Here is a 15,357-nt window from a genome sequence, read left to right on the forward strand (position 1 = left end):
GAGAGGAGCTGATGAAAGCGATTCCCTCAGCCCTCCTCCAACTAAACGCCTCACACTCTCTTGCAGATTTGTTTTTCTTTTCGGGGGACATACAACATAAGTTGGCCAGTCAGTCCTAACAAAAACATTGTTGATTGTCATCTAGAACAAGCCCACTCGAAGTCCTCATTTGTCTTTGTTCCTCTGGGTCCAGCAGCTCAGTATTTCATGTGTTTAATTCCCAAAACACTCCCCAGAGAAGGGGTTGCCCATTAAGAGGGTTTCCTGCTGATGCCGATGGTGGCAGTGGTGGAGGGGTTAATGGAGGTGGAGAGAGGGAGGGAGGGAGGTGGAGAGAGGGAGGGAGGGAGATGGAGAGAGGCGGAGAGGGAGAGGGAGGGAGGTGGAGAAAGGGAGAGAGGGAGGCTGGGAGAGGGAGGAAGGGAGGTGGAGAGAGGGAGGGAGGGAGATGGAGAGAGGCGGAGAGAGGTGGAGAGAGAGAGGGAGGGATGGAGGTGGAGAAAGGGAGGGTTGGAGAGAGGGAGGTGGAGAGAGAGACAGGGAGAGAGGTGGAGATAGAGGGAGGTGGTGTTGGCTCCTTCATGTTAGACTGCTGATAAAGCCCTCCTCCTCCTCTGCAGGGCTCCTCTCAACACTGACTGCCTGGCCTGACAGGGCACTCCAGCCTGACTCTACCGAGAGAGAGACAAAGGCAGGAGGGCTTTTCTCACGGAGGCGGCCGCCAAGCTTGCCCCCGGGCCAGTCTGACCTTCGCTAAAACATGGCCTGAGGCTGGGGGAGCATCGAAAGAGGGGACCATTATGTGGTGCTCTGTGGCAGCTCCTTACAACTAAACAGTGAGTCCCTCTCAACAGAAAACAGCATAAAACAAGTTTTTTTTAAACAGCATGTGATTCGAAGAACTCACAATGGAGATCACAGATAAAATAATTTGTGCTTTCATCAAGAGAAGAAGAAAAAAAGAGGGCAACCCACAAGCGCTGAGATCCTTTCATTTGGCCTTTAGCAGAATGGTTCTCAGGAAAGGCTTTTTTCAGAAGACCAAACAAGAGCGCAGGGGAACACAAAATAATTAACTGCTACGAGCCATCCACCCAACTGTTGAAGACTCTGCCACCCACGACAGCATGCCTTGTTGCTCAGTTTAAGCAAGCAGACAACAATTAATGCCAGCTTCATTAAAACCATGTCTATGACAGCTGAAGAGCCCTCAAGCGCCGAAACGTCCCCCCGGAAATGATATGCTAAGCATAATCCCAACCATTCACTCAGCAGCAGAATCAAGGCCAACCGCTGTAGCTACCAAAGCCGTCTATAAAGCTCTATTCTCTTTCTCAAGCTCCTCTCTTAGGTCCGACACGAGAGCATAACCTTGGTAGCCCCCCCCCAATAGATCAAAGCCTATTCATAAGCGGCTTGATTTGGTGTTGCACAAAAAAGGACCCAAAAAAATAACATCTGACACTTGGCCTTACTCCAGTGATGGATTGGCTTGCTTCATGTCTGTCCGTCTCTATTGAAAACAGTGTCTCCAAGATATGAAAAGCGTGACTGTGTGTGTGTGTGTGTGTGTGTGTGTGTGTGTGTGTGTGTGTGTGTGTGTGTGTGTGTGTGTGTGTGTGTGTGTGTGTGTGTGTGTGTGTGTGTGTGTGTGTGTGTGTGTGTGTCTGGGTCCATGTTGGAGCTGAGCTCAGCAGGATATGACAACACAAGGTCACATAGGAGGAGACCTCCAAGCATGTGGGGGGTCCAGCCCAGGGCAGCTCCATGGGCTGGGGGGCAGGCTGCCTGTTTATAAACATCGTCCCAGAGTCCAGGCTCACAAAGTCATGATAGGCTCCGTCCGTCACCCCTCACTCTGCTGGAGTTTTCCAGAGCTGGCCACACGACCAAGCTGCTGCAGAGGTCGCTTCCAGAGAGAGAGAGATTCCCTGTTGTTTTGGAGACGAGAACCCATACAGGATTTTGGCAATATCCTCCTCCCTCCCGGCACACTAGATTATAACACCCTGCACTTTTTTTGCGAATTAAAATGAAATCTGTCACCAAAGATGTAGGCTACCAGGAGGAGAGGTCAGCTTGCGTGCACTATGACTTGCTTGATTTACCTACCTGGGCCACAGCAAGTAATATTAAACGAGAAAATAAAAAATGGCGGTTAACTTTCCCTCGCCGTTATCTGCAGTCTCCAAGGAGGGAGTCAGGACATTGTTATCTTCTCAGACAGCAGATATAAGTCCATTCATTCACCTCTAAAAATAGGTCACAGATTGTAATTGTGCCTACGGGAACAGTGCGAAACAGGAGACTTGAGGGTGAGGCTGTGTGTGTCAGTGTCTCCGTTTCAGGCTCTCCCATTGAAGGTGAGCTCAACTGGTGTCACCTCAGCACACCGGGTATCCGGGGTCTCACTTTTCAGTCACACAACACTCAATCTGCCACAATGAGGAAAGACAAGCCACATGCAACCAGACGACGTGCTGCTGAAAGAACGTAAACAGCAGATCCCTGAAAGAGAACGCTAGCCTAGTACTACACCTTGGTGATGGTAACCAACTCGGAAGTTCATGACCTTTTTTTTCTCTCCCCCAACTTTGTCCATTTCACCATTTTAGCTCAGTTCACAACCTCTGCCCTCTGGTCGGTACCAAATGGCAAATGTTTTTTTTAAAGGCTAACCACTGAGCAAATGGAAGAATGCCATTTCCTGGAGCTCATTTACCTACATAGCCAGTCTGACTGTGTTTAATGCATGGGAAGCTTCATTCGCTCCTACCTGCTGCTTATAATAGCAGGAAGTTTACTTTTATAGTAGACAGGCTCACACGAATGCCTATGAGGGCAAAAGTGGGTTAGTGAGTTAGTGTGTAATGCTGTTAGCTAGGCATGGTGGCACTGCTAAATGTGGCACTGATGAAGAAGAATGCATCCTTTCTAAAGGCACAACGCATGGCACTAACAGCACACGAGTATATTGCTCAAGTTACAACAAAGGCATAACAAGCATCAATGAAGAGGGGCAGTGTGACGCAGCGCACTAAGCGCCCTCACATATGGTCTTGCATGCCCATGGTGACACAGGTTTAAGTCCGGCCTGGGTCCTTTGCCAGCCCAGCCCCATCTCTCTCTCCCATACTCTCAACTGTCCTAAAATACACAAAAGCATGAAAAGGCCACAATGGTCAGGTACTTTAAAGTGGTCAGCATCAATCGGAAAGTCAAACCCTTCACCTCATAATCACTTTCCAACATCTGAATTAGGGATGCACAATGTCAAAAATTTTGGCCGATACCGATATCCGATATTGATATTGCGGTTTTGGCCGATAACCGATATTAACCGATACCGATGTTTTTCTTTTCTTTTTTTTTAAGAGATGACAATGATGCAAACAAACATAATTTTTGAATGTCCTCTTATTTCCAAAAACACTTTTTTATCTCCCTGTGATAAAATTAGATAAAAAAGAGAGACAAATTAGAAGACAAACATTGAAAGTCACCATCAAGTCCAATCTTTTAGAACCGTAACATATTAAAGAAAACATCGGCGTTAACATCGGCCCAGTTTTACCCATCGGACCGATGTCCGATGTGTTGAGAAATGTCAAATATCGGCCGATACCGATACATCTGCCCGATACATTGTGCATCCCTAATCTGAATGTATTGGCACAAGCACACCTTGGCGCTGATGTGCATGTTTGGTGGAATGTGTGTCAAAAACAGGACTGCTGCGCATGTGATGTGATGTGATCCCCCACTCCTCATGTGATCCCCTCGGTGTCCGTGTCTAAAACGCCTTCATTCTTTGTATGGAAGCTCAGCTGATCGATCACTGACACTCTCCACCCGAGAAATGTCATGGCTGATTTGGGGAACCCCATCTTTGGCTCTCCACTGGTCCCCTTCATCTCTCGGACCACATGTCTTCCATTTTCTCCGCATGTTGATGTGTAATGAAAGAAGGGCAGAGTCAAGGGGGCCTCTGCCTGCCTGCTCGTATGATTTACACAGAGTCATCTCTCAGGACAGCAGCTGGATTGACATGGTGCCCCATTGACAGACATCCTTCTTCCTATTGCCATTCCCTCTCCTATCCTATCCTACCCTATGCTGAACATGCTTCAAGCCATAGCATAAAGCCTTCTGTGAAATACAGATTGCATGTGCTCAACACTCATTTACCTTTTGTCTTTGCAGGGCGGTCATATAGTATGAGGAAACAGTATGGTCAAGGGGGGTGCAAGAGAGAAAGAGGAGGGAGAGAGTGAGAAAGAGAAATACAAAAGAGAGGAAAGAGAGATGAGCAAGTGAGAGAGAGAGAGAGACTGCAGAGAAAGAGATAGGGGAGAGAGAGAAAGAGATGAAGCAGAGGAAAAGAAAGGCTGCAGAGAGAGAGAGAGAGAGAGAGAGAGAGAGAGAGAGAGAGAGAGAGAGAGAGAGAGAGAGAGAGAGAGAGAGAGAGAGAGAGAGAGAGAGAGGCTGCAGAGAGAGGAGAGGGGAGCAGAGTAAACTGGGTAGCTCAGCTCAGCTCATCTCTGCTCAGCATTCCTGGGGCAGCTGGTGGCATGGCCCCTGGGGGTCAGAGGGTAAAGCTTGTAAACTACAGCAGGGAGGGAGGACAAGCCAACTGCAGAGCGCCAAAGGACAATTGACTCGCCCATCGCCTCATGCCGCATGCCACATGCAGCCGACCGCCATTCATTCGTTTGTCCACACGACGCAAACCCCCTTTCACCCCTTTGCACATCACACCAGGTGATGCCAGGCAGGCATTAGGGGCCCGATGCCATTCCTCCTGACTCCTGATCCGTGTTGTGGCCCGAAACATTTCGGGCATTCATGATAGGATGACACGACACAGGTATCTGTAGGACTGACATTTGTCTTCGGCCATCGACATGATGACGGCCTTGTTTATATGTTTATACTTTAGTTAGACTTTTTATTGCCTTTATTTGACAGGAAAGTGAAGGTAGTGGCAGGAAGTGAGTGGACAGAGAATGATGGGGAAGGGTCGGCATAGGACCCAGGCAGGGAGTCGAACCCGGGTCAGCCGCATGGGAAACGGGTGCCCTACCATTTGCGCCACAGTAGGGCCGACGGCCTTGTTTACAACAGAGAGAAAGCTCCAGACCAGAGGGCGACAACACGCGTCTGATTTTTGATGTTTACTGGCACTCACGGTTTCACACACAAACACATCTCTTTTCTTCCTCACGGGTCCAATCTGGCTACACAGCCTGAGGGACATAACTGCACATCAGCAAAATAAACAACAGTATGCTGATTAGACCGACGCGTCTACAAGCACTCAGAATGTGCTAATGTTGCTTACAGTGGAGATGGCGCTGTGGTGATAACACTGACACACACACACACGCGCATACACAAATACATATGGATACTTACACACACATGCAAACAAAGACATAAACACACACCGCAGGGCACAGGATGTTTGCGATGGTGTTTCAAAAGCCACCTATCAGTTCGGGGATGATAACAGTATGATTTGATGTCAAGGAAAGGCAACAAATGGGTCCTTCATAGCATGAACACACAGCCTGAGAAAAGGGTGGGAAATACTAACAACTTTAACACGTGATGCTCCTCTAAGCAAGAAAGAAAGATAAAAAGGCCTCAGTGTAACTGGTGGTCCATCCTTTGAAAAGTTAAAGAGTAACGATCCTCCCCTGCTCACTTGTGGGAAGATGGCAGGGCTCTTTGAGTGGAGTGCCAGATGAGCTGAAACCCCTTATCCCCCCACCTCCCTCTACTCCATCCGATGATGAGTAAACACAGGCATCAAACACCGCCAGGGCTGCCCCGCAGGAAGAAAACAACAAACAAATCAGGCAAAGGGACTCACTAACAGATAACCCCTCAACCTTTCCCCAAAATCGGATAGTCCTCCAGGGATAGAAAGACTAGAATTGACTTAGGCTCTGAAGCCAATCTCCCTCTTGGTCTGAAAAAGTAGGAAGAGAAGAGAAAGAAGGAGAGAGAGGGGGGAAAAAACTGTAGCTGTGAACAAAAGCAAACTATTTAAAGATGCTTACATCACGAGTAGAAGGGGACTCTACTCTAATAGGGAGAAACTGAGACCCTTCTGGGGTTGCCGGACAGCATTTGTTTTCAGTTACCTTGCCATCAGATCCAGAGTCCCCTATATAGGACGATGTGGACCAGTGGGTCGGAGCTCTACTCTGGGGCTTCGCTTCCAGGGGCCCGCTTAGCAGACACAGGGGCTCCTTCTCCCCTATAAAGCACACCAAAGCAAAGCCAGGCAAAATATATAAAAGGGCTTGATGAATGCATAGATTAGTGCACAATTTGGAGGGCCATTTCACTACACTGAGAGTCAGCATCACTCACAGCCACTGTCTAGCTCGTTCTTTTCTGCCCCCTTTCTCTCCAGAACAGCTTCTGCTCAGAGTCCTCAAAACCTAAACACAGAAGACAGACGCCTAAATTGAATCCACACATGTCACTGTTTTCTTGCCCGGCTGTGCAAGGAAGGAGAGAGAGAGAGAGAGACAGAGAGAGAGAGAAAAGAAAGAAAGGAGAAAGCAGAGCGAGGGGAGTGTGATCCCTCCTGCCCTGTTATAAGCGGCCCATGCTCGTGCAGCAGCTTCTCTCTTTCTTGTTGTGCGGCGGTTAATATCCTCTCTGCTTTCTTCCTGCTCAGGGGAGCAGTCAGTAGTGTCACTCAGGGGAGAAATGGAAGCCCATCAGACAGCACTGCCCCATGAACAAGCTATTTTCTCTCTTTCCTCTGTTTCGTCTTCTTCTCACTCCTCCTCCCTTCTTCAAAGAGGTGATAAGACACCTGACCTGCCTAATGCCCAAAACCAACATTTTAATCACACACACACACACACACACACACACACACACACACACACACACACACACACACACACACACACACACACACACACACACACACACACACACACACACCACACACACCACAGCTGACCTTCTACTCAACATGCCTGGACATCGCCAAAGAGGCCAAAGATCAGATAGAATAAACAAAAACACAAACAGCAGCATGGACACACACACACACACACACACACAGACACAAACGTGCACACACACACACACACACACACACACACACACACACACACACACACACACACACACACACACACACACACACACACACACACACACACACACACACACACACACATAAACACAGCGACACATTTGAGTAATTACTTCTCCACGGGGCCTGAGCTAGTAAAAACTATCCCAACAAGTAGTAAAGCATGTATCCATGCAGTTCTCTAGGGCACACACACAACCTATAAAATCCCTGACCACCACCAGCTCTCCTGACTCAGTGTTTTCATCCACCTCTCAAGGACAGCCCATCAAGATTCTGCAGATGCACTACAGTATAGAAACACACACACCCACACACACACTATACGGCACACACACAAGTTCATATCATAAGTACACACACACACACACACACACACACACACACACACACACACACACACAAACACACACACAATTTCATATCATAAGTACACACACACACACACACACACACACACACACACACACACACACACACACACACACACACACACACACACACACACACACACACACACACACACACACACACACACCTATACCGAATACCAAGACCTACTTGCGCCTACAGGACCACATGCCACATACAGCATTTCATCCTAATTCAACATCAATTCCATAGCTTCCTTCTAATTTCATTTTGTCACATGCCACTTCAGTCTACACACCTCTCTGCTCTGCTACTTTTACCACTGTATGTCAGAGCAATAAAATTGCCCTTCCCCCATATACCGGTAAGGTAAAACCATTAGCACCTAATGCCACACACACACACACACACACACACACACACACACACACACACACACACACACACACACACACACACACACACACACACACACACACACCGCTTTCCCACAACACAAGCCTCCCCCGACTCTCTCCCTTCACCATTCACTCACCATTGTGTGTGAAGTGTATCCTTCTTGCTGTAGTAGTCCTCCTCCTCAGTTGGCTCATTTTTTGTCCTTGCCAGTAACTCTGTAGTAGCCCTAGCCAAGGCCACACAGCAGTCCTGTCCCTCCTGTCCCTCCTCCACAACACAGTACAGCACAGTACAGCACAGCACAGATCGCCGCACTCCACTGCAGCGCTCTGGCTCTACTGGTAGCCCCAGCACTACACTGCAGCAAGCCCTCGCCTGCCGAGGTAGATCCCGCCCCCCCTAGCCCTAGCCCTAGCTTTAGCTGTAGCTTTAGCTCCCCCCCCACCTCTCTGCCTCTGCCTGTCACTCGCCCACGCCTGCCTGGCCCCTCCCTTCTCTACCCCCTCCCTTCGACCCCTACCGGTGCTCCGGCCCCTCCCTCTCCTCCTATGCACTGTAGTACTGCAGACTGTTGCTGCTGTTGCTGCCTGCCACTGCTGGCCAGGGCTCTAAATTAACACCAGCCAACCGGTGAAATGCTGGTGAAATTTCAGTTTGGCTGGTAGAAAATACCAACTTACCAGCCACTTTGACCCATTAGTGAGTGTACATTAACATCTATACTTGCCATTTTGGCTGGTGATGAATAAAGTTAATTTAGAGCACTGCTGCTGGTGGTGGAGCTGGTTTTGGTAGCAGTAGTGGCCAAAGGGGCCCAATAGTGAGTGGTGGGGGCTGGGTTGTGGTGAGGGTGAGGGTGAGGGTGGGGGTGGGGATTCAGTGTCCCCCCCGGAGAATATTTTGTTAGTCGAGGTGGTCAAGGTGATGGGAGGTAAAGGGGTTGTCAGCGACATGCGACTATCTATCATTGTCGAAAAGGCCATGTTGCGCAGTTGTGCACGATATGAAAACCTCAAAAAAATACTTCACCATACTTCAAAATACTTCATGTAAATTTTTGGTGCAGCGACTTAATAAATTACATTTGTCGTAACACATTCATTACTTTCATTCTGGGGACCTAGTCAAGGTGGTAGATGGTTGTTGTCAAGGTAGGTACCTTAACAGTTAAGTGCAGGGGGAAACCCTGGGATTGGAGAGGGGAGGGCTGAGGTATGGTGGTGGTGGTGGTGGTGGTGGGGTTTGGCTGCATAGCGCGCCACACAAATGGGAAATCAGTGCACCGCCACTGGCAATGTTTTGAAAATAACCCTCCAAAATACTTTAAGCTGCCCAGTTTGGTGCCGTGGGCTGACTCCAATGTTTTTAAACAACTGCTCAACTAACCTTCTTTTATTGTATTTCACTTGGCGAATGCTTCGTGTTTCCACAATCGGGCCAAACGAGAAAAGCAGTAGCAAACATTTGGCTGGGGAATACAGTAGAGTTCAAATCAAAATTGAGGACAGCTTTTCTCTTCCGTTGGTGAAACAGTGCAGATAAGCTCTGCGTAGTCTATAGCGTAGCACGTGCGAGAGAGAGAGAGAGAGAGAGAGAGAGAGAGAGAGAGAGAGAGAGAGAGAGAGAGAGAGAGAGAGAGAGAGAGAAGCACACTGCGTGCAGCAGCCCTGGTCTTTGATCTGCAATGCATCAAACTTGCCTCTTGCTCACTTTTTCAAACACACACCATTTGAAGCCAGCCATTAACCCCGTGCATTTAGCTTCACAAAGTGATGGAAGACAGGTGGTCGAATTCACACACACACACACACACACACACACACACACACACACACACACACACACACACACACACACACACACACACACACACACACACACACACACACACACACGGTCAAATGAGGCTGTAAGTCTGCCTCTGCTCATCATGTTTGCTACTACGGTGAAATATAAGGCTGAGTGGACACGGATGTAAACACGAGTGATAAACACAACTGAGCTATCAGCATACAAACTGTCACACGCAAGAACACACACACACTCTCTCTCTCTCTCTTTCTCTCTGTCTGTCTGTCTGTCTCTCTCTCTCTCTCCCTCTCTCTCATGCATTCACATGAACACATGCACTCACCTAAACTTACATCAACAGAGCAGGCACACCACTATAAACAACTGAAGGTAGCAGAGCTGTCTGCAATGCATTTGACTGATTGTAGAGCTGTTCGCTCCTTCTGGGGCTCAGGAGTAAAGACACAGGGAGGGAGGGGTTGCTGCTGGGGTACAGAGGGGCTGCTGGTGGTGGTAGTGGTGTGTTATTGGTAAGAGGGGGGTTGCTGGGGTACATAGGGCTGCTGCTGGTGGTGGTGGTGGTGGTGTTGGTAAGAGGGGGGTTGCTGGGGTACAGAGGGCTGCTGCTGCTGCTGCTGCTGCTGCTGCTGCTGGTGGTGGTGGTGGTGTGTTATTGGTAAGAGGGGGGTTGCTGGGGTACAGAGGGCTGCTGCTGCTGCTGCTGCTGCTGCTGCTGCTGGTGGTGGTGGTGGTGTGTTATTGGTAAGAGGGGGGTTGCTGGGGTACATAGGGCTGCTGCTGCTGCTGCTGGTGGTGGTGGTGGTAGTGGTGTGTTATTGGTAAGAGGGGGGTTGCTGGGGTACATAGGGCTGCTGCTGCTGTAGGTGGTGGTGGTGGTGTTGGTAAGAGGAGTTGCTGCTGGGGTACATAGGTCTGGTGGTGGTGCTAAAAGTGTTGTTGGGAGGAGGGCTGCTGGTGGTGGCGGTGGTGTTGGTAAGAGTTGTTGCGGTGCAAATGCATGGACAGAAGCACACACGCATGCACGCACGCATGCACGCACGCACGCACACACACACGCACATAACCACACAGCCCTACACACGCCACTCTTCTCCTACAAAGACATACTTGTGCCTCTCCCTCCTGTCTCCCTTCCTCCTCTCCCTCTCCTCTCTCCCTCTCTCCTCTGTCTCTGTCTCCTTCTCCCTCTCCCTCCTCTGTCTCCCTCTGTCTGCCTCTACAATTTCTTCACAAAGACATTTTCCCTAAGTGCAGGGAGAGAAGCAAAGCCAGAGGTGGCTGCCTGGTCAAAAAACAATCCTCCAAACCTCTAGCCCCAAGAATACTTTTCTTTTTTTTTGGTGAAACTGTGGATAAGCGGTGAGTGGAATGCTAAAAAAACAAAACAAAACACAACACATACCCTGTTTGTCTTTTTCTCATCAAAACCGTAAAAACTTGAACTGTGCTCAGCTTAGTGAGGAGATGACAGATTTGCACAAACTGCTTACATATGAAGCTAATGACACATCTGCCATGCTTGTGAAGGAAAACAATTCAGTGTGTGTGTGTGTGTGTAAAAAAAACCCACAATACACAATCATCGACTAACAGATTTATACTTGGATGAAGACACAGCTTCTGGGTTGGGGCCTACAATGTACTATACATACTAGGGCTGTGCAATATATCGAAATAACAAATGAAAAAAATATAATAACGATATGATATCGTTATTATATTTTTTTCATTTGTGTATACTGCCAAAAGGTAGGTTACGCTAAGCGCAATACATTCCCCTCATTCCACTCCACAGAGTAGAGTTGCTAACCAACACCACTGTGTGTTTAGCTATGGCCCTCCACTCACACTGCTGAAGGGGGGAAGATTGTGAATTGAATAGCACAATTACAGTATTTGTCTTAAAAAGAAATATCGTTTAAAAAACTGATATCAATATTGACAGAAATAATCGTGATATTGACTTTTCTCATAATCGAGCAGCCCTAATACAGTACTGTGTGCCGCCTGACTCTGACTTCGAGGGCTTGGCACGTGCGTGCACGACTAAATACGTGGGCCTCAGTGCCTGCGGCAACTCTCCTTTCATCTGCCCCAAAAACGTGACTGGATGAATAGCTCTGCGGTGCGTCACCTTTCAGGACTAGGAGATCTTACTCAAACAAGTCGATTAGAGAGAGGTCCCCCTCGGATCAAGCTCATACACACAACGTGACGCAGGGCAGTGGCGGTTGGTTCTACACATTTGGGGGCCCTAGGCAAAATATATGAATGCGGCCCTTGTTAATTATTTTTTCTGGTATTGTTTTTGCTGGGGCCCCTCTAGAGCAGTGTTTCCCAACCAGGGGTATGTGTACCACTAGGGGTACGCAAGCACATTGCAGGGGGTACTTGGAAAAATATAATTTTAACAAATACATGGAGCTTAGTTACATTGGGATAGAGAAAGCGATATAAAACTTGACTTAGGGGGTACTCATGGCACAATGTAAATGCTTAGGGGGTACACAAGACAAAAAAAGTTGGGAAACACTGCTCTAGAGGACAGATTTTAGTGGGGCCCTAGGCAATTGCTCCGTGTCTGCCCATTGGTAAAACTCTCTGCCGCAGGGTCTGGAGTGGAGTGAGGCTGCCTTTGGTGTAGTGCTGGGAGAGTCCAGTGGTCAGGGAGGTAGAGAGGGGTAGAGAGGGCTAATCAGGGAGGTGAGGGGGGTAGAGAGGGCCAATCAGTAAGGAATGGGGGGTGCGCAAGATGAAGGGGCTGACTTAATTTCATGAACCCCTTGACCCTCTCTGCTTCCTCCTTGCGCCCACTAGGCAAAACCTGATAATGCATGATGCATGCAGTCTCAAAGCCACTACAGACGCTGCACTAAGCAAACACACACGCACACATACACACGCACACTAACACATACTAACACACACACACACACACACACACACACACACACACACACACACACACACACACACACACACACACACACACACACACACACACTAACACAACCACACACACCCGAAACACAAGCACAAAGCCAACCTTGAGATGACTGAGAGTGAGACACCTACAGGAGTTAAGGGGTGTCGTCATGGGGAAGTCAAGTCTTGCAGTCAGGAACTCTGCTGTTGTTTGAACGCCACACAGACCTTTTACAAAGAGCTTGTGGAAGTGAACTCTCTTGTTGCTGCCAAGGAGAGCTGGTCATGCACCTGTGCCCTGGCCAAGTGAGCAGGTCAGCGGAGCGGAAGTCCTTTTCTTCTCTATTCACTCAGCAGAGCTCCATTAGGAAGCATGTTACCCCACAGCCAGGGTTGCCAGGTGAAACTGATGATGAATGAGCTGATGATGATGAAAAATGCTCAAAACCTGCGTGGAAGCACAACTTCTTGCCCAGTTTGAATTCTATTGATTTTTACGGCCCTAAATTTGCAACATCAAAAAAATCCCAGACCCCTTTTTGCCCATTTTTACCTGCAGACGGCCTTCCTAAGCAGTCCAATTGGGCTGGAAAACAGCCCAATCTGGCAACACTGCCCACAGCTGCACTCATGTGCCCTTCTATTCAGGTGACAAGAGGGGTATACTAAGAAGCTGGTTCAGGAGGTAAATCATCTAATAGAAGGGCCTGGAGTCCTCATAAAAGAACTCAACCTGGTTTACTCTTGAACCAGCTTCTTTAGTATAGGCCCAAGGCAGGGCTCTTAATTAACCTTTTTCATCACTTGCCAAAAACTGAAATGTAACCAGTATTTGGCCAGTTGGCTGGTGGTGTCAACTAAGAACCCTGGCCCCAGGTGCTGTGCAATTATTTACCTTTTTAGAGTCCGTCAATCAGTTGTTTTTTTTTTTTTTTGGTACTGCCCAGAAAAGACGATAATTCATACAGACATAATCATAAATTCATCGATGATTAATTATTATTTCAGGCATAGTCAATGAACAGGTGGTAATTTAAGCCTTAAGAACTCATCGAACAACCTCACAGATTACCACAACGAAACCCTTATACACACATCTGTGTTATGGTGGGACAGGACAACCTTTATCTCCCCTCTGTGACCTTTAAACCAAATGAAAATACACCAGCTCAGCCAGCAACTCGGTAAGGGGTCAGCCTATTTAACCCAGATATGTAGGTCTTACTGTGGGGCCCGGCCCAGCCCAGCCTGGTCAACACACTGATCTCAGTGCAGCGGTGGTCTATTTATACAGGCCACCCCAGGGACGTAGCAGCAAATTGTGGTCCCTATGCACAATCATCTCCAATGGACCCCTCCAGCCATTTGGTATATCTACATAAATCGCACAGTGTGTGGGCCCCCTATATACATGGGGCCCTCAGTGACTCAGTCACACTTTAACTTTACCCCCCTGTGCGGCAACCCTGGCCCACCCCTCAACTCTGCCTGCCTGCCTGGACCATGACGCAAACCCCATGCCTTGCCCTGCCCTTCTCCGGCACTGTAAGACCGCTCCTCAATTAACCTCCATTTAATTTTAACTGGGCCTGCACTAACACGTGCCCTCGGGCTTCACACCATTAGTGGAACCGGACAGGAATAAAAAATAAAAATAAATGAAACCTGCCAGCCCTAAACATGCCTCAGATGGTTTGGAGTAACACTCTAGAACAGGGGTTCCCAAACTTTATTGTGACAAGGCCCCCCATACACTGGTACATTCCCGCCAAGACTCCCTGACATGGGTCTTGCCACAAACAATTTTTCTTTAATGTGCACCCCTATGTCTGTGAGTACGTGCCCCATCGGGATATAATGACAATGGTAGTAATGTTCAGAGATGTAATAAATCAATTTATTATGTAGTTATTAACTAATGGGAATATTGTTTAACTTAATTTTGTTTATTTTGGTCTATATTAATTATTCAATTACTTATTTTGTTTTGCTATACTTTCCCTGCCAACCTGCCGCGGCCCCCCCTAGCAACCCCTCACGGCCCCTAAGGGGTCGCTGGTCCCCACTTTGAAAACCACAGCTCTAGAATAACTCCAGAAGGAGCTGCGTGACAACAATACACACGCCATGCAGTCAGGATTCAGGCACTCAAATTAGCCACTCAAATTAGTCTGTTTATGTGGATGGAGAGGGTTGGCATGTTCGGAAAGGTGGGCATCAATTAACAAATAAGTAAATAAAATAAATAAAACAAACAAATAAATACTTCAATGTCAATAAAATCCATGGTGCACTTAAAAATAATGGTGAAAAAAAAATAATCAGATATGCACACGGAAGTTTTTGGTGAGAATGCAAAGCTCCTTTGCTGTGCATGAGAAACTTTCCCATGCCTGCATGAAAACAATAGGCTAGTTCTAACTTCCTGGGACAAAGCTTCCAGGCAGGTAAAGGAATGACAACAAAGATTTATTCTCTTAGCTGTGAATGGAAATATCCACCGTGTCATCAACCAACCGAAGTGTGACAGGTTGGAGATGAAGAAACATTTTTCAAATTTAGTCATGTAGGCAAAAAGCAGCCTAAAGTAAGCAGAACGTTTCTTGAACACATGACAAAAAATTTTTTTACGTTCCCTGTGTGTCTTTAGGGGCCTCTGTGAGAAACCTGCCCAGAGATAAGATGAGATGTTACTGAAAGTTATTTCACCAAGACAGCCAGCC

General features: G+C 47.9%; 1 protein-coding gene across 2 annotated transcripts in view; it reads right to left on the reverse strand.

Moving 5' to 3' along the window:
- Positions 1-8,266, reverse strand: part of plekhg4 (pleckstrin homology domain containing, family G (with RhoGef domain) member 4) — a 93,711-nt gene extending 85,445 nt beyond the window's left edge. For both annotated transcript variants that reach the window (XM_063188621.1, XM_063188620.1), the window contains exon 1: positions 8,034-8,266. In XM_063188621.1, coding sequence (XP_063044691.1) covers positions 8,034-8,036 — 3 coding nt within the window. In that variant the 5' untranslated portion in view covers positions 8,037-8,266. The remainder of the gene's footprint in view (positions 1-8,033) is intronic.
- Positions 8,267-15,357: the final 7,091 nt, after the last annotated feature.

This window comes from Engraulis encrasicolus, chromosome 22, assembly GCF_034702125.1.
Source record: "Engraulis encrasicolus isolate BLACKSEA-1 chromosome 22, IST_EnEncr_1.0, whole genome shotgun sequence".
NCBI classification, from domain to species: domain Eukaryota; kingdom Metazoa; phylum Chordata; class Actinopteri; order Clupeiformes; family Engraulidae; genus Engraulis; species Engraulis encrasicolus.